Consider the following 19,313-nt stretch of genomic DNA (forward strand, 5'->3'; position numbering starts at 1 on the left):
TGCAAGAGATCGCTGCAGCAAACATTCTTAGTTTAATAAAGCATTTTTACGAATAAAATGCGTTATTAAACTAAAAAAAATCGTCATTTCTTAATGTAAACCCATAGACCACGTGATGACACTCGACAGAACATGGCGGCGATGACTCGTGTGTCGCTACTCTAATATCTAGGTACTCTATTCTAAACTATGATGCAGCGAGGTGTAGTGATAGCTGCTTGTGACGTCATTTTCGCTACACTCGCTGCATAAAGAAACGCGGCCGGACGGATGCCGCTCGTGCGGAGTTACACGGAGGAATAAAAGAACGCACTCACAGGGCGTATTTAAAATCTCAGCATCAATTCAGTGAGGTGCTGCCGGAAGTGCTGGCGTTTTCTAGAGAACACAAATGCCGACTGCCGGGAATTTCGGGAGAGAGATAAATTGCGAACGATATGGACTTCTACGTTACGTTAAATTTATTTTTGAACTTACTTAATGAGAACATCTTAATGGAAAATGAATATTTCGAAAAGAGAAATAGGGATAAAGATTTTTTAAATTTCAATAGGCGTTTTAAGTAATTCAAATCAATCCTAAGATTACACTTTAACAACTAAAACAAATTACGTGATGTCTTACGAAAATATACTAGTATATTAAAATATTCTGTTAATGTACTTACCGAATTTTAATTTATTCAGGATTTAATCATCAACAAATAAATTCAAAATTGTCAACGCAAAAGAGAACTTTTATGAGCCTTATGGTGGCTGCCATCTTGTTTACTGGTGTATCGAGCACCGAAAAGGTGCTTGTATCTGATTGAACAGAAATTTCTCGCACTTTTTGGAACTTTCTAGAATAACTTTTTTCTGGAACATTCTAGGATGTTCCATGGTATTTGACCCATTCATCCCACTAGATGGCGGGAATTTTGGTTTTTTGTCGAGAGTTGGCAACACCAAGAAAAAGTTGTTAAGTTCCAAAAGGCGCGGGAACATAGTGGAATGCTCTTGTAACCGAATTAATGTAAATAGTTGATTTTTGTTTTGTGTGATTAAAATCTAAAGACAGATTTAGTGGACTTTTTGCTTGATTGGACATACGACAGGGAACCTGGCGTACGAACAAGACGGTCAGGTGAGATTTACGAAAGCTAATTAATCATTACACGAGACTAGGATGGGCCTGACGCGACATAATGGCGCCCGAACAGGGACGTCAGGTTCTAACTGATTTTATTTATAAACGTTCTACAATTGTTGTACGAACATTGTTTACGTTTGGAAGTATTTATTTAACTGCAGAAAATGAGTACTGATTGGAGGATTTAGTGGAAATACATCTCTGCATCGAGGTTTTCTCTATGTCTATCTTGTCTGCTTTTGTTCTTTGGGTTAATTAATAAGATTCACTTCATGGAGCCCTCAATCAGATTACGTGGATCCTACCGAGGTGCTTTCACAAAGTTCGCCGATAGGGTGCAGGAATTTCTGACGTCGAAGGTTGAAGATTTCGATTCATGTGCTGGATTTTTGGCCCAGTTACAGGAAAAATATTCTAAAATAGAAACCATCGATAAAGAAATATTAGATAAGTTACAAAAGGATGAGAAGTGTTCTCAACAGATGTTGGATGAAGAAATTGAGGGTATTGAGAATTACAATGGTACATTCGTAGACTTGAAAACAAGACTAGAGCGTCGTTTGAATACGTCGGGGCTGGATGAAACACGAAGCGAAGGCGAAACTGGCTATTCCAAGGGAAATTTTAAGTTACCAAAGATTGAATTGCAAAAATTTGATGGCAATTTGAAAAATTATCTTTCCTTTTGGGGACTATTTAAGAAAATACATGAAGATCCCAATATTTCGGATTTGGATAAATTTCAATACCTCATTCAGTCGACTCTGAAGGGCTCAAGGGCCAGGGAAGTAATTGAATCGTTCCCCGTGACAGCCGAGCATTACTCGCAAGCAATTGAGTGTTTAAATTCGCGTTTCGGAAGAGAAGATGTGCTCATCGAGGTTTACGTGAGAGAGCTCCTGAGTCTAGTACTGAATAATGCATTGGGGCAAGAGCACAAATTGCCAATTGTGAAACTTTATGATCGTATCGAGACACAACTACGATCCCTTAAAATGCTTGGTGTTACTACGGATAAGTGTGCTTCAATGCTCTACCCTTTAGTTGAATCTAGCTTACCGACCGACCTCTTGAGAATTTGGGAAAGACACCTAAATTCGATGCTACTCAAGTCTGGAAGAGAGAATTTCAACAAGTTAGAAACTCTGATGCAGTTTTTGCGTAACGAAATTGAAAGCGAGGAGAAAATTTCCTTAGCCACAAGTGGGTTTGGCTTTCAGAACAAAACCAAGAAGGTAGTACAAAGTAAAATTAAGGCTGCTTCTCCCTATAACAAGACTGTTCCAACTGGTATGGAACTTTTGACTTCTGCTCAAGAGAAACCATTCAGGGATCAGCAGTGTGTATTCTGTGAGAAATCCCATGCTAGCGCTGAGTGCAGGAAGGCGGAAAATTTGACTTTAGATCAAAGGAAACAAATCCTTATAAAGCGAGGAGCTTGTTTTAAATGCTTAAAACTGAATCACATATCTTCTTCATGTAGAGCAAAGTGTAGTTGTACAGTTTGTGGCAAACCACATCACGTTCTTCTCTGTAGGAATAGCCGAAAGGTATCTCCCAACAATGCTTCTGTTGGTGAAGGTGACGGCGCCCCCCCAGTATGTGAGCAGGCATTGGCTAATGTGTCATCAACTCCACGTGTCTTGCTACAGACTTTGGTTGTGATTCTGAGGGGAGAGGAAAGGTGTCTCAAAATCCGTGCAATTATTGATACTGCCTCCCAGAGATCCTATATCTTGAAGAGCACTGCAGAAAGAGTCGGTTACCAACCAATGAGAAAGGAAAATTTGAAACATTCGTTGTTTGGAGGTTCATGTACGGATATTTGTGAACACGATGTGTACAAGGTACACCTCTCGTGCGTAGACGATAAATATCGTTGTAATTTTGATGTCTTGGACCAATCGACCATTTGTCTGACCACGCCCCCAGTTACACAGGAACTGTGTCAGGATGAATTGTCAAATATGGGGATATCCTTGAGCGATTGTCAAGGTCCCATTGAATTGCTCATAGGAGCGGATGTCGCTGGCAAACTAATGACAGGAGGACTCCGGACACTCAAATCAGGTTTAACTGCTATTGAAACGAAACTCGGTTGGACGATCTTAGGACGCACGAAGGAGCATTCCGAGCCAACCGAAAACTTGATTGTCACTTCGATGTTAATTGGAGATTTGCGAATTCCTGATCTTTGGGAATTAGATATTCTTGGAATAAAGGACCCTGCCGAAAAACAATCAAAGAAGGAACTGGAACAAGCGTCTATCGAACATTTTGAAAAGACGCTGAAGAGAGATAGCGATGGTCGGTACATGGTGTCCTTGCCTTGGATAGAAGGTTGTCAAGCTCTGCCTGATAATAGGGTTCTGGCCGAGCGAAGATTAAAATCTACAGTGAAAACTCTACAGAATAAGAACCTGGTCGATGCCTACGAGGGAGTCTTCAAGCAATGGCTTGAAGAACAAATAATCGAAGAAATAAAAGACGTCAAAACGAATGAGATTAACTGCCATTACCTTCCACACAGAGCGGTCATCAAAGAGCATTCCACGACGAAGATTCGTCCAGTCTTCGACGCCTCCGCTAAGGAAAGAGGCAACGTCTCTTTAAACGATTGTTTAGCAAAGGGTCCTAACTACATTGAATTGATACCCAGTATTCTAAATAAATTTCGATTATTTGAATACGGAGTAATAGCTGACATTCGAAAGGCTTTTTTGCAGATAGAAATAAGTGAAGCGGATCGCAACTTTCTCAGATTCTTGTGGTGGGAGGGTGGCGACCCTGGAAAATTAAAGGTTTTCAGACATCGCAGGGTAGTGTTTGGAGTAAACTCGAGTCCATTTCTCCTGGGAGCCACTCTAAATTATCACTTAAACCATGTTCCAGATCATCTGCAAGAAACAGCTTTAAAACTCAAGAAATCGATGTACGTTGATAACTGCGTTACGAGTTGTCAGTCCAAAGAGGAGCTGGTGAATTTTATGAGACAGTCTAGAGAAATCATGCGTTTAGCATGCTTTGATTTAAGAGGTTGGGTATACAATGGTATACAAACAGAAACGTCACCGGTTTGCGACGGCGATGAAAGGACATTGGGAACTTTGGAAATCCAGCCCGATGAAATAGTCAGTGTGCTAGGATTGAATTGGAATATTTCAGAGGACGTTTTATACTGTGATGCAAACCTTAGGGTACCTAACGATGAAATTTTAACAAAAAGAGTGGTTCTGTCATTGGCGAGTCAACTTTTTGATCCAATTGGATTCCTTTCTCCAGTGACGTTAATACCAAAACTTCTGATGCAAGAGTGTTGGAAAAGAAAGTTAGCTTGGGACACCCCATTACCGCACGATTTAGAAAGAAGATTGCTAAAGTGGATAAAAGAATTAAAATTTTTAAAGGAGGTGAAAATTCCTAGAAGGATAGTAAATAGCTACAATACAGCTGTCCCACTCTCATTTTATATATTTTGTGATGCATCACAGTACTCCTATGCCGCTTGTATTTATCTCAGACAGCCAGATACCTGCAACATAAAGTGGCTGTTGATACAGGCTCGTGCGCGTGTTGCACCTTTAGGGTCTGTATCGATCTCAAGGCTTGAACTTCTAGCCTGTTTATTGGGTGTCAGAATGATGAACACTATTAAAGGGGACTTCCCACTTGAACGATTATCAACACTTTATTGGACTGACTCCATGAATGCGTTGTATTGGATCAAGAATCAGGAATGCTGGGCTACATTTGTTATGAATAGAGTAAACGAAATTAGATCTTTAAGTAGTCCAGATGACTGGAATCACGTTCCAGGATACTTAAACCCTGCAGATCTCCCATCTCGGGGTTGTAATGCAAGAACTTTAGCCGAATCTCGCTGGTGGGAGACACTTCAATTTACAAGCTTACCGGTAGAAGAATGGCCTCGGCAGAAGGAAATGCCTGACATGGAGATAGTGAGCTCTGAAAGAAAAAAATCTGTGATTTCTGCGCTGGATGTAGAGAAAGCAGAAAAGTTTTATGAGAATTATTCTACTTACTGGAAAATATTACGAGTAACGGCTTGGATATACCGGTTTACCTCAAATCTCAAAGGACGACCCCTTCGAATGTCTGGGGGGCTCACAGTAAAGGAAATAAAGCACGCTGAATTAGTATTGCTGAAACTGATTCAAAGAGAAGAATTTCCAAAGGGGATAGATAACCGTTTACGAAAATTGCACCCAGTGATAGACAAGGAAGGTCTTTTGAGAGTGAAAACTCTCGTATTCAGAAGTAAAGATAGTGAAGATTTCCGATTACCCATTATCTTGCCTGGGAATCACTATATTGTACAGAAATTAATAGAATGGAAACACAGAGAATTAAACCATGCTGGTGTTCAAATTTTAATGAATCATCTGCGCGAGAAATACTGGATACTGAGGTGCAGAAAATACATTCGGCTTATCACACTGCGATGTTCTAGGTGTCGAAGATTTGTTGTGTCTCCAGCCCACCCTGAATCTCCGCCATTGCCTGTGGATCGCATAAGAGATGCTGCGCCATTCGAGGTTACTGGCGTTGATCTAGCTGGTCCACTGTACTTGAGGGATAAGCAGAAGTGTTGGATTGTCCTGTATACTTGTGCAGTGTACAGGGCTGTACATCTCGAGTTGTTGACGTCTCTTTCAACGAAGGCGTTCCTGCAAACATTCAGACGATTTGTGGCAAGAAGAGGACGCCCTTCTGTCATTTATAGTGATAACGGTACAAATTTTGTCGGTGCTGCCAAAATTTTCTCTGAGGCTGAACTTACGAAGATTAAAGATGAAATTCTTGTTCAGAGCATTATCTGGAAGTTCATTCCCCCAGCTTCGCCTTGGTGGGGTGGCTGGTGGGAAAGGTTGGTAGGGTGTGTAAAGCAGATTATGAGGAGAATTTTGGGACGAGCCTCGTTAACATACGAAGAGCTCTACACAATTATCTGTGAGGTAGAGGGTTTGATGAACTCTCGACCACTTACTACACTCTCAGAAGATACTGAAGATTTAATCCCGTTGACTCCTAATATGTTTCTGCAAGGGATAAAGGAAACTGGACTTCCCGATTTAAACCACTTGGAAAAGGTAAATCTTGGGAAGAGATTCCGTTATTTATGCAAGTTGAGAAAAGATTTACGAAATAGATTTCGAATTGAGTACCTGGGGCAATTGCAAAACCCGAAGGGGGTAGCCAAGGGCGCTAAAGTAATTGCTGTGGGAGATATCGTCTTGGTTGGGCATGACAACCAAAAGCGACTTGATTGGCCTCTGGCGAAAGTTGTCGAGATCTATCCAGGTAAAGATGGATTGGTAAGAGTAGCCAAAATAAAAACACAGGTTGGATTTCTCATCCGTCCTGTTAGGAGACTGTATCCCTTGGAAATCTCTTCGGTGGATGAAAAGTATGTTATGCGAAACGAATTTCGTGGCAAGACTGTAGACTCTACTGAAAACGATTGCGAGAGGACCTATCATCGGTCCCGAATGATCTCTGCCGCTACAGGGAGTGATGTGACCACCTCATCTGAGAATTCTCGAGTCTCAAAAAGGGGCAGACCCTTAAAGGCTCCCAATCGGCTGGATTTGTAGACTGATTCGAACTCATTCAATTAGTACTATATGTGTTTGTTGTATTTAAGTTTAATTTAATTTTGATTTTGACTGACAAAATCAAGGGTGGGAGGATGACCCGTTCATCCCACTAGATGGCGGGAATTTTGGTTTTTGTCGAGAGTTGGCAACACCAAGAAAAAGTTGTTAAGTTCCAAAAGGCGCGGGAACATAGTGGAATGCTCTTGTAACCGAATTAATGTAAATAGTTGATTTTTGTTTTGTGTGATTAAAATCTAAAGACAGATTTAGTGGACTTTTTGCTTGATTGGACATACGACAGGGAACCTGGCGTACGAACAAGACGGTCAGGTGAGATTTACGAAAGCTAATTAATCATTACACGAGACTAGGATGGGCCTGACGCGACAGTATTATATAAACAGGTCGGGGTACGTGCTATAAGAAAATACCAAATCCAGTCCTCTCACTTTACCATGACCAACGAACATCCACTAACCCAGTGTTTCTCAAACTTTTTGGACCGCGAACCCCCTTCTGCACTTAAAAATTTCAAAGGACCCCCGAAGAATAAGTATGTGTCGAAAAACATCCTTGAGGGAGGGGGTTAGGCTCGTATTTAAATATTTATATTATTTCCATTATTTATATGTGCAATTTATTTAAGTAAAAATTATTTTATATATTTTTTATTTCTATTATTTTTAAACATGAATCCATAGTAAATTTATAAAATATTTGAAAAAATTGATCTGGCATCAATTTTTCAGCGACCCCCAAATATTTTACACGACCCCCACTTTGAGAATCACTGCACTAACCAAAGAGCAAGTTCGCCTGCTCCTCGTTTATGACTATCGTTCCAACAAAAAAGCAGCCAATTCTATCACTGACATCAATGCTGCGTTAGGCCCGGACACTGTCGCCAGAACTGCATACGATTGGTACAAACGTTTCAAAAGTGGAGATCCCTAACCCAAGAAGATCATTCTCTCTGTCTTCTGGGATTCTAAAGGAATCATCATGTTCGAGTTGCTGCCGCAAAATACAACCATCAACGCAACTTTCTACTGCGAACAACTCGACGTCTGCAGCAGAAACTGGCGAAGACGCGTCCGGAACACCAGAAAACCATCCTGCTGCATGACAATGCACGGCCACATACGGCTAGGCAGACTCGTCAGAAGCTATTGAACTGAGAGGTCTTGCTCCACTCGCTTTATAGCCCTGACATTGCACCTTCCGATTACCACCTGTTCGCCGCGCTCGACCGTCACCTGGCTGGCAAGCAGTTCAACAATGAAGCCGACTTGGAGGCCACCTAATCAACTTCTTCGAGTCGCAGCCGCCAGAGTTTTAGCTAGATGGCATACATTCCTTGCAGGAAGGTTGGCAGGAAGTGGTCAACAACAACGGTGATTACATTGATGATTGAAGTCAATTCTGTACATAAAATTTTTTGGCTAAATAAAATGCGTCCAGAAGCGCGATAACTTTCTGTTCAATCAGATAGTTTGCTGGAAGCACGCTGGTAGCAACCGGAAGTTATCCGAGATTTTGAACAGAGGTGCTGGCTGCGCACTGAGATTTTGAATATGCCTTATGCCCTATGTAGTATATTCTAGCTTGCTGGCCGAGCAGTGAACTGTCAACTTATTGCTATAGGGCAGTGGTGCACCCAGGTGAACCAAGGGGTCCTGGCACTCCCAAAGTAAAAGGATAAGTAACAATAAATTTTTCAAAAAATATTTTTCTAATTAAAATTCATTTTTTTTTATTTGTATCGTGTCGTGTATTCTATTTCTATATTACTCGTGAATTAGCGGTCACATAAGGTAGGAATTTTATTGAGTTTGCATTAAAATTTTATCCGTTCAACTCGGCTCTCCAAGATTAAATCTTGAGTGCACCACTACTGTAGGGAACCCGGAAACGAATTCGGTCCGATTGAAAAAACTCCAGAAATTTTTGAAGTCTGTGTCGAAAATGTCGGGTCCCATCCCTCACCATCGGGCTTCCCAATTGTGGGCCTGACCGAATCCACGATAGGCCTCATAAAAAAGCCCGCTTAGTGCCCATAGGGCGGAGTATTAAAAAGTCCGGAGAAATGTTAACCGGGAGGGTATGATCTTTATTTTAAGTGACCTAATATTGTTATGTTTAAATAGAACACTATTTTGAAATTTGTGCGTTTGTTGAAACATTCTTATTCATTATAACATCTGAAATACTTAAATAATTAATAAATATATTTTTATATTGTTTTATTAATTTTTAATCATCAAAAATGTTCAAAAAACATTAGTACACATTAAGATATCAAATATAAAGGTGTCGCTAATAGCAGTTATGAAAAAAACATGGCGTCGTACTGTACACGTGAGTTATTTGCTGTTTGTATAGAGAAGTAAAAGTTATTGTTGTTTAACCTGTAATTAATCTGTTATATAAAAATGATGAAGTGCTCGAGGTACCTGTTATCCTGGAATTTGTATTTAAGTATTAGAAACGTTCATATTTATATTCCTCAATCATATAAATCTTTGAAGAACAGCCATAATGTTAATTTCTTAAAATCTTTCTCAAATATAATAAATCAAGGACGAATGTTAAGTAATTATACAGACTTGACGAAGTCACCAGAAGAAGATCTAACGGAAAATGAATGCGTTGATTACAGTGATTTTTCAAGCCTTGCCATCACCGAGGATGTTGAAAAACAGATAAAATTGATTCTGATGGAATATGAAATCTATAAGCAAAGTGGAGAGAAAATGCCTTCAACAATTCAGTTAGAAGATATGAAAGAGTTACTAAATCATCCTGTAGAACGAAGCAGAAGAAGATATTTCCATTATCTTTTCAAAAAAGAAAAGGCAAAATTAGCAGAAAAAAGAAAAAAAGAAAGAAGAAAATTAGAACGTGAACAAAAAGAAAAGTTAGGACCAAAAAATACTTTTTTCCTATTAATCAGAAAAACATCAATGCTGAAATTTTATAATATTAGACAAGCAGATGCAATAATGTTTGGCAGTTCACTTGTTATTGATATGTCATATGATGAATATATGGCTAAAAGAGAATTAATTAATTGTGCTGATCAGATTCAAATGGCATATGGATCAAATAAAATTAATAGAGAACCATTTAACCTTTATTTTTGCAATTTGCACAAAGATAATGCATTAATTCCTTATTTAAAAAATGCCATACCTCACATTAATAAGAATAATTGTCTAATAACTTCAACAGAGAAAAGTTATTTAGATATTTTTCCTAAAGAACGTATTGTTTATTTAACACCAAATTCTCCTAATGTGCTTCAAAAATTTGATCATGATTCTGTTTATGTAATTGGAGGATTTGTGGATAAGGTCAATGCTAAACCATTATCATTAGCCAAAGCAAAACGAGAAGGCTTGAAAACAGCCAAGTTACCATTAGATCAACATTTATATTGGGGAGAAGGATGCAAATCACTCACTATAAATCAAGTTATAGATATTTTGCTGGAAGCAAAAGCTTCCAACAATTGGAATAAAGCATTTGAATTTGTTCCCAGTAGAAAACTACGTAAAATAAATTCTGAAGAAATTCAACATCAAACATTAACAAAGAAGAAAAACCAGATCATTTTTAATATGAAATCTATACTTGCTGATTAGATAGTTGTAATGAAAGTTTATTTTAAATAAATTATAAATGTACATTTTGACGTTGTTTTGAGTTATGTATAGATTATAATTATAGTCAAGATCGATTCCTGACTGTTATAACAAGTGAAAATATTGTTTTAAAAATTGTCAGGTAATAATTAGACTGATGAAGTAATTATATTATCAGAAAATAAATTACTATATACAGTATTAGAAAGTTTAATAATTGGTAAATTTGAATCAGTTAAATTTGATATATAGCAGTTACCAGAGATTCAAATTTATCAATACAATCATATTAACATATGAGCACTATTAGCCAGATTGAGATGCTTGACATAATGACTTCACGTATCGTTCATAAGGTTGAGTGTTGGGTACTGCTCCTCTCCACTTGGTCATCCGAATGTGGGTCTATATCAGACATGGGCAAATGCGGCTCTTGCTGAAAGTGTTAATTTCTGCTTTTTATTATTATTTTTACAATTTTATTTTTATAATTTTGTGAAAATATGTTTATTAAAAAAATTCAATATTTGTTTTATATTATATAATAAAATCGTGCTACCATACTAGGTTACCATACTATCCACCACGACAGTACAGAACTGTGGCTCCCATGCATTTTGCAAAACCTACATTTCGGCTCCCACTGAATTCTTGCTTGCCCACCCGATCTGTATGAATCCATGATGGTATGGGGGAAAAAGCTATCTTAGTTCCCACGAGGTGAAGAGTATTAAAAATATATTTAATTTTAATCCTTTTTACAGTGTTTTTTTTTTTTTAAATGTGGCTACATTTGTCTAAATTCTGTATGTAGCATTGGATTATATGTTGTAAGAGGAGGATTTTTTTTTATACAAATAATCTAATCAATCTGTAATTTGAACTCATTGGTTTTACACACAATTATAATTTTAAAGGAAAAAACATTTTAATATGAGAAAAACAAATTGTTTTTCAATGTGGATTTAAATTCTTTTGAAAGATAATTTTATAGTTCTAAATATATATTAGTAATTTTGTACATTTTCAGAGGAAAACAAATCTAACAAATATACATGGGGGAGAAGTATTAAGATAAAATTTTCACCATAAAATTTAAATTAGATTTGTTAAGGAATAGCAAAAATTTATAATTTTACTAACAATCACATGGCAATTATGCAAGTTTATTTAATGTGGTGTGCTGTACATTATGAAGTAAAGAATATGATTTAATAAAAAAAAAAAAGATAAATTTTACTATAAATTAAAAATTAAACACTTAAAAAATATATTTAATAAATTTTTTTTCTTACAGAACATATATAATCAAGATACAGTATTTGAATAATAGCTGTTTTCAAAAGATAACTTTTTATTCACTCTGATATTGAAATAAATGCATCAGAAAACAAGCAAAATTATAGAATTCAAATATTAAACATTCCAGTTATAAAAGTATTTTTAAGCCTATAAATATTAGTTTCTCACTATTACAACCACTTATATATACATACATGCCTCCCTTAATACTTTTGAAACTATGAAACAGCTCTGATCATCAAAATGTGGACCGATAATACATTGAATAACCATAATTTTGGATTAAAGATTACAAATATAACATATCATTTTTAAGCTTCTTTTTATACCTTAGTGCATTTAATTATAAGAATAATTTTTACACTACAATACAATATATATAACTGATATATATGAGAATAAAAATACATATTACTGTATTTACATTTTAATATGAATAGTTTATTTCATATTGAAGTTAAATGATAAAAGGTAACAAGCAATTATTTATTGTGACATTTTCAATGTTGGGCTGCAAGTTTTAATCATATTTTTAATAATTTTTAAATTTAAAATATATGCTCTCCACCTGAAATTAGTAGTGTCTTACCCCTGTACATCATACTTTTCTGTTAGCAATAAAGTCATGCCAGCCATCTAACTCTTTTCAGGGGAAAATTTTTGAATTGAAATAATGTGACTTCCAGTTTGCACCAGTGGTTCATAATAGTTAATTGGGCACCTCCTGCCCCTAATCTCACCATATCTGGTCTTGGCTTTCATCTATCTATCTCCATTCTTGAGATTAAGGAAAGACAGACATTGGATGGGTGGACAACAGTGGGAATTAATAGGTCTACAATTTTTTCGAATTGCAGCCCAATGATTAACAACATAACGATATAAAGGATAAGGATGACCAATATGAAGTCCTGTACTTTGATAAAAATGATGATAACATGAATACTGTAAATATTGTTTCCCTAATTTTTGGAATTTAATATATAAAATGGATGTGTTGTACCTAGTGGAAACAAGTCATATATCTTTGATAATTGAATCAATGTTTCCTTATGAATATAAAATTTGTCATCAGGTAGCACACAGCAGTGAGGGATCTGGAAGACCCAGCAGTAGCTTAATTGTCCAATTTAAAGTCTTTAAAGATAAACTGATATATAAGACACAATTTGGCTTGACTTTACAACTAGTTACTGAGGAGTTAACCAATATCCAGCTAATAGTATCTTTTATATTGTCATTTAGTAAAATTCGATTCATTGGATCAACGTAAATAGCGGCTAACAAGATTTTATTGTCTAACAACTGAATCTCTCTTTTTCTCATTGAAGATAAAATTGCATTAGCAACAATCCTCCAGTTTTGTCAAGCTGATGCATCAAAGTTTTCCACTGTAAGAAAAAATTTCCAGGTGTCAAATCTTCAGCTTGTAACTTTAGGGTAACAGTATAAGGGTATGACAAAATGCTCTCTAATTATTCTGTTTGTTTCTATTGGTTTTCAGTTAATGAAACACTTGGATTATCAAGGTTTTCAAGGAAGGTTTTCAATTCGAGCAACTGCTTAACCATTAAATAAGTGCTTCCCCAGCGAATAGATTGATCTAAAATAATTCTTTTTCTAGCACGCCTTCTCAGAATAGCATCTATTTTAGGGGTTCTAGCTACAGTAGCTACCTGTCTTAATTTTGTAATGATTTTAGCTACCCGAGAGTCTTTTAATCTATCTCTTATTGCTAATTGCAACATGTGAACAGCACATCACATATGTTGGATTTGAAACATATTGGACGCTTCCTCCACAATATCATCTAAATATTCCTCTTTTTCTATTATAGGCTCGATTTGTGTGTCACTGGTGAATATTTCATCAATGTTTTCTAATGCATTTTCATTATCTTGATTCATATTCTCAGTTATTTTTAACATATTTGAAGCATTATCTGTTACAATACACAAAATGAACTCCTTTTTAATTTTAAAATCTTCTAATACCTCTTGAACCAACTTCTCAGATACTCTCCTGTGTGATGAGCCATAGTGTCTTTTACTGCTAATGTCTTCGTAACAATTGTATTATTCTCATCAATAAATCGAACATTAATTGCAAAATAATTCACTCGATGACTAGTGCATGCATCCATTTTAATAAATATCAAGAGATCCTTCAGTCTTTTTCAAAGTTCATCTTTTTTCAAAACAGCCTTTTCAATTATAAGCCTTCTGATGTTTTCTCTATCTAGTGAAACTCCAAGTTTTCTTGCCATTTCGCTGTTTAAGCCTAAAAAGGCCAGTCGTGAAAAAAGATTAAGGGCACACTATCTTGCACCACCATTTCAATTATGAGATTTTTAAATTTTGCACTCGTCATTGTTACTGTAACTTTATCCGAAGCAAAGAATTTGCACACTTGTGTTTATACTGAACTAAATTTTTGGATATTTTCTAATTTTAAAACAGATGAAATGTTTCTACTGTTGTCTTTTTCATTTACTTCTTGTAAAATTTTAGAATGTAGATATTGCAAATGTCTTTTTAGATTACCTGCTCTTGTAGGCACATTTTTTTCCTCAGAATTAGCAAAAGTGCTAATTTTTGCTTCACATACATGTTTACCATCATCATTTTCTATAATGCATTTACACTGATAATATTTTCCATCTGTTGTAAGAGTATAATATTCAAAAACTGCAGACTTTGAATTTGAAAACACTTTCTTTTTTCCATTGTGAAATTGTGAAAGGATAATTAGGTATCTAACAATATTTAAGTTTAAAAAATTAGATATAACTCTTAAAAATAATATGTAGATAAATATAATTCATACTTACAAGTCACAAGTAAAACAATTTGAACTTCAGAATCGAAGTAAAAACCCTTTAAGTACTTTTTTCCGAGTTAACCCGGGTTGGATGAAAAGGACGCAAGTACAAATCCTGAATTAACTCGGACAAGTAAGTCGGTCTCCCACCCAGAGAGATAGTAGTAATGACCGAAAAGCATGTGTTCTAATTAGGATTATTCCTGGAACTACTGCACACCTTACTAGAACCCCGATTCCCCACATAAGGATGTCCCATGAAAGTCCACCGAGCAGCTGGTTAAAAGTCAAATAGTTGAAAATTTTGGAGACCCCAGTGTCTTGTTACAACTTGTTTTTAATGCAATAAAATGACAAATAAAGCATCTCTAATAATACATTTATTTTAAATTATTTCATATTATTCTAATATTTTTACTATAAAATTGCATTGAGGGTAAAATTTTTTGCAGCTATTTTTATGTTTTTATTTTTCTGTAGAAAACAAAAAGAAAGAAATGCTGGAGTCGACACATTTTTGCTGACTCCTCTGGCCAGAAATTCCTCCTGACTCCAACTCCACAGCACTGCCTCTAATAGACACTTTTTTTGTAAATATGCAATATGGATGAATGAATCTAAATCTTTATTTACTGTTAGATTAGATAATGTTTTATCACATGAATAGGGAGGCAACCTCATGTCTAATGATCTAGTGGAATGTATAGTTAAAGCAGTAATGTCTCTGGATTTAATTTATGATGTTAAATCTGTACCTCATAACATATAAGAAATAAAAAGTCATATAAGAAATGCATGGTATGATAGTGAGTGTTGTACCATGAAGAAAAATCTCTGAAAATTCTTTAATTAGGTGAAAAAGTTGAACATGGATGAATATTATATTTTGTATAAAAAGTATCTAAATGAGTATGAACTGCTATGTCAAAAGGAAAAAGTCTTATTTTTGGAACTTAAATAGAAGATTTGTGACATGCAATAACTCTGAAATATTTTGGCAAATAATTAATAACTTTAAATGTAAAAGTTTGCTATAGTCCAAGAATTCCCTTGAAAAAATGGTCCAAATTCTACACTGCTAAATTTTCTAAAGGTCATTTTTTATTTATTATCAATGAATGTGTATAAAGTGTTTCCAATAGGGATAGATTGTTTTATAGATTTCACATTGGAGGAGGTAAAAGGAACAATTAACTGCTTTAAATCTGGTACCTCACTAGAAATTGATTTTATTACAATAAAATATCTAAAATGTTTTCAGAAAAGTTTCTTCTTACTAAATGTCCAATGTTGTCATTGGAAGTTTTTAACTATTAAAAGAAATTTTAGTTTTCTGGAGGCATGGATTGAATCCTTAATTATTCCTATATAAAAAAGGTGATCTGAGACCCCAAAAATTAAACAATAACTTCACACAAAAACCAACAACGGTGCGTTATCACTTATAATTACCATTTACACAAACGTTTTCGAACATAAAAGTTCTTCATCAGGTGAAAAAAGGACAACTTATAAAAAACGTTCGATGGAACATTTTTCGAAAGAGCCGTGCGAAAGATTCGAAATGTTACTCGTGCGGATGTCGTCATCGCTGCTCATGGGCGACAGTGGAAACTTTTCCATAATGTCATCCGTCATATATGAGCATTTGCCATGCGACGGATAACGATAACTCCTCTTTACTGTTAATCAGCGCCGGATTAACCCTCTAGCGGGCCCTAGACAAAATTTAAATTGGGGCCCCATATAAACAAGTTGCTTGTAAACAAATCTTAAATAATGTCACTTAAAATTTTTATTAATAATAGAAAATACAAACACTAATACAATAATCATTGTACATCAAAAGAGTTTCTGGTACAATGAGAAATGTACAGCGCTTTGTCGTCTAGCAACGCATCCCCGCTTAACGCGGGGGATGCGTTGCTAGACGACAAAGCGCTAAACGAAACCGTTAAACGAGATCATTTTGACATAGAGTAAATAGGGATAGGAGAACACACGACTAAAAAAATAAGCAATTTTACAATAATTTTAAGTGATTTTTATGTAAATTTTCGCATAATAATATATGTTAAATAACACATAAACTTGTTTTTTGCGATGAAATCCTGTAGTTTCATTGATCGCTTTCTTTTTCTTTCCTTAAGCAAATGTCGGTAGCAGAAGATCGCATCAAAAATGCCTCGTTTTGCTTTGGCACTCCTAACAAAATTTGAATTATTCGCTACAATTTGATCAATGATTTCAGTTATCGTTACCAAACTTTTCCTAAGGAAATCTGTAGCAAGTTCTTTGGTTCTTCATCTTCAGAATCTCTATTTTCCAGTTCTACACGAATTCCTTGTTCTGCCAGTTCTTGAAGTCGTCGTTGGTAAGGCTCTTACCAGAAACCTGCAGTAACTCCCCAATATCCTGCTCGTCTACATCTGTATCGATTTTGTCAACCTAACGATACAGTGATAGACTCTTCTCCGTGAGAATTCTTGGATACCTCCAGCCATAACTTCTTCCACACTCCGTTCATGCATTTATCAGTTAATTCTTGCCAAGCGAAGTCCGTATTTCCAATGGCATCCATGATGTCATATTTTTTCCAAAATTGAACAAAACAAACATAGATTTAAGGGAAGTACAGTGCTACGACGAATTGCCACCTTTTACTGATTGGTTCGTGTTTGGGAATAATTGTATTATATATGAATTAATGAAGTACCGCGTTAATTTGAATCAGCATAAATTTTGAGCGTTTTTTAGGTGTCAAGCAGACTGAGTTATATTGAATCAGCGTTAAGCGGGGTCATACTGTGTATAATTTTAGCCATTAATCAGCCTTTTGAATATTTAAATTTTTTGTTTTTGGATTTTCATTTCAGAAAATTGATCAATCTAGCCGTTTGAGAGTGTGTCTTTCTTTAGTAAGCATTGTTAAAGACAGCCTTTCTGTCCTATCGAATTTCTTAAATAATTTTTAACTCGTTTTAAAACAGAGAAAGATTCTGCACTGAAGCCGGGCCCCTCCGAATTACGGGCCCTAGACATTTGTCTAATTTGTCTATTGGTTAATCCGGCCCTGCTGTTAATACATTTTTTATCTCGGGCGGTTTTGTGTATGTGAATTGCCTCCATCCATCTCAAATGGTGTATAAGGGGTGTGGTGTAGATAACCCTGGCCTCGTCAAACCTTGGCTGGATATCCGGTTCCGTAGCGTAACGTGCCAACGCGGTTGTATATCTTTGGTGACAAATGTCTGCTTTATGTTCTTTAATTCTCGCTCCTAGCGATCTTTTAGTGGAGCCGATGTACCATAAGTCTTCGTCACACCCGTGGTCTTTCAGCGGGATGGCATATACTCCAGATAGCTTGTCTTGGTTCGGGGCATCTTTGGCATTCCGTAGCAGCTGATATATATTAGAGCATCTTTTATAGGTGATGCTGACTTGTTTCTTCTTGGCAACCTCCAAATACAGCTTCCTTAAATATGGATTGTAGGTGAGCGGAATATTGTCTTTATGATCTGTTGTTAGTTGCTCATGCTGGTTGGTTTGCGTTGACAGTTGGTAATTCCTCCATTTTTTGGTTAATTTACTTATAAGGTTGTAGTACCCATGGCTTTGAGCAATACTGCATAACGTGTTAATCTCGTTTTTAAGAGCGTGCCTTGTTGAGGAATGGGTGTACGCCCGTTTGACTAAGGTGTTGAATGCTGCTAGTTTGTACGGTATGGGGTCACAAGAGCCTATGGGGATGTACAATTGGTCCGCAAGCGGTTTCCTGTACACTTCCGTGAGGATCGACGTTCCTTTAACCATGATACTAACAACAAGAAAATGAGCATGCGTGTCATTCGCCTGTTCCAGGCCCAGAGTTACGCTGTAGCTGTTGTTATTAAATGAGTCGACGAATGCTGCTATGTCCGGCTTGTTCTTCCAGAAGATGAGTATGTCATTCACGTATCTCTCATAGAGCTGTATGTTGTGGAGGTGGTTAGGAAGGATTTTCTCTTCGAGTTGCCGTATTACCAGCTCGCACAAATCTCCTGCTACCGGGTTCCCATTGGTACACCCCTTCCTTGTTTGTAGACAGTACCTCTAAACTGAAAGAATGAGTTGTAGCATAGCAGGTGGGCCATCTCTAATATTTGCTGGTGGAGGTTAGCATCAGCGACTATTTTAAATAGTAGATCTCGGATGGCTCAAAATGCTGGTGGTAGAAGGATCGACGGATATAATGACTTAAAGTCGAGCACTGTAATAAATTGCGGGGGGTGTCAATCTGCTTGAGGAGCTCTATGAGGCATTGACTATTGGTTACCGTGAACTGGTAGTCTTCTAAGTGTGGAGCAATCAGACGGTGTGTGAGTATGTCTAACTTATGTGTTGGTGCTCTTACTTTATCAACTACTGGGCGAATCTGCTGGTCTTGTTTATGTGTTTTGGCGAAACCGAATTACTGTTTGGCGAAAACTATGGTACTGATACCCACTGTTTTGGCACAGGAAAACGCCAAGCTTGTTCCGTATTATGATCGTATGAATGGTAAACATAAAGAGCGGTACCACAAAAAGCTCCAATGGATACTGAGATTCCAAACACCAAAACATCGGGTACACCCTACCTTCCCCTTTGTCTTGTGGGATGATATCCAACTGCCGGAGTTTGTCGTTGAGGTTTTACAGTACGGTCCGAAGTTTGCACCACCACCTCCAACTGAGACCTTAGGCTTCGTCCCTGATTTAGAATCCCTACGGCAAGGCCTTCCGGATAGGACTAAAGAATACTACAGATGGATGGCAGT

The 19,313-nt window shown here is 36.6% G+C and overlaps 3 protein-coding genes across 3 annotated transcripts; 2 read left to right on the plus strand and 1 right to left on the minus strand.

Annotated features, from left to right (window-relative positions):
- Window positions 1-1,403: 1,403 nt before the first annotated feature.
- Window positions 1,404-6,746, plus strand: LOC136976711 (uncharacterized). The gene has a single exon (XM_067272076.1). The coding sequence runs from the start codon at window positions 1,404-1,406 to the stop codon at window positions 6,744-6,746; it is 5,343 nt and encodes a 1,780-aa protein (XP_067128177.1).
- Window positions 6,747-9,138: 2,392 nt separating this feature from the next.
- On the plus strand, window positions 9,139-10,437 carry rswl (roswell). The gene has a single exon (XM_067272086.1). It carries the CDS (start codon window positions 9,182-9,184, stop codon window positions 10,391-10,393), a length of 1,212 nt encoding a protein of 403 aa, XP_067128187.1. The 5' UTR covers window positions 9,139-9,181; the 3' UTR covers window positions 10,394-10,437.
- A 2,497-nt stretch (window positions 10,438-12,934) lies between these two features.
- LOC136976712 (uncharacterized) lies at window positions 12,935-14,664 on the minus strand. The gene is made up of 3 exons (XM_067272077.1): window positions 13,688-14,664; window positions 13,498-13,637; window positions 12,935-13,455 (listed from the first exon to the last, which is right to left on the minus strand). The coding sequence occupies exons 1-3, from the start codon at window positions 13,836-13,838 to the stop codon at window positions 13,186-13,188; spliced, it is 561 nt and encodes a 186-aa protein (XP_067128178.1). The 5' UTR covers window positions 13,839-14,664; the 3' UTR covers window positions 12,935-13,185.
- Between the last annotated feature and the right edge of the window lie 4,649 nt (window positions 14,665-19,313).

Source organism: Centruroides vittatus, unplaced genomic scaffold (genome assembly GCF_030686945.1).
Source record: "Centruroides vittatus isolate TY-2023 unplaced genomic scaffold, ASM3068694v2 contig_417, whole genome shotgun sequence".
Classification (NCBI taxonomy): Eukaryota; Metazoa; Arthropoda; class Arachnida; order Scorpiones; family Buthidae; genus Centruroides; species Centruroides vittatus.

Excerpts from the sequence above, each read along its gene's own strand:
- LOC136976711 (XM_067272076.1), top strand. The coding sequence starts at position 1,404 with ATGGAGCCCTCAATCAGATTACGTGGATCCTACCGAGGTGCTTTCACA.
- LOC136976712 (XM_067272077.1), bottom strand. The coding sequence starts at position 13,838 with ATGGATGCATGCACTAGTCATCGAGTGAATTATTTTGCAATTAATGTT. Across the intron at positions 13,638-13,687 it reads GAGAAGTTGGTTCAAGAGGT|ATAATGCTTCAAATATGTTA; the intron begins ATTAGAAGATTT and ends GTATTGTAACAG. Across the intron at positions 13,456-13,497 it reads AGGAATATTTAGATGATATT|TGTGCTGTTCACATGTTGCA; the intron begins GTGGAGGAAGCG and ends CAACATATGTGA.
- rswl (XM_067272086.1), top strand. The coding sequence starts at position 9,182 with ATGATGAAGTGCTCGAGGTACCTGTTATCCTGGAATTTGTATTTAAGT.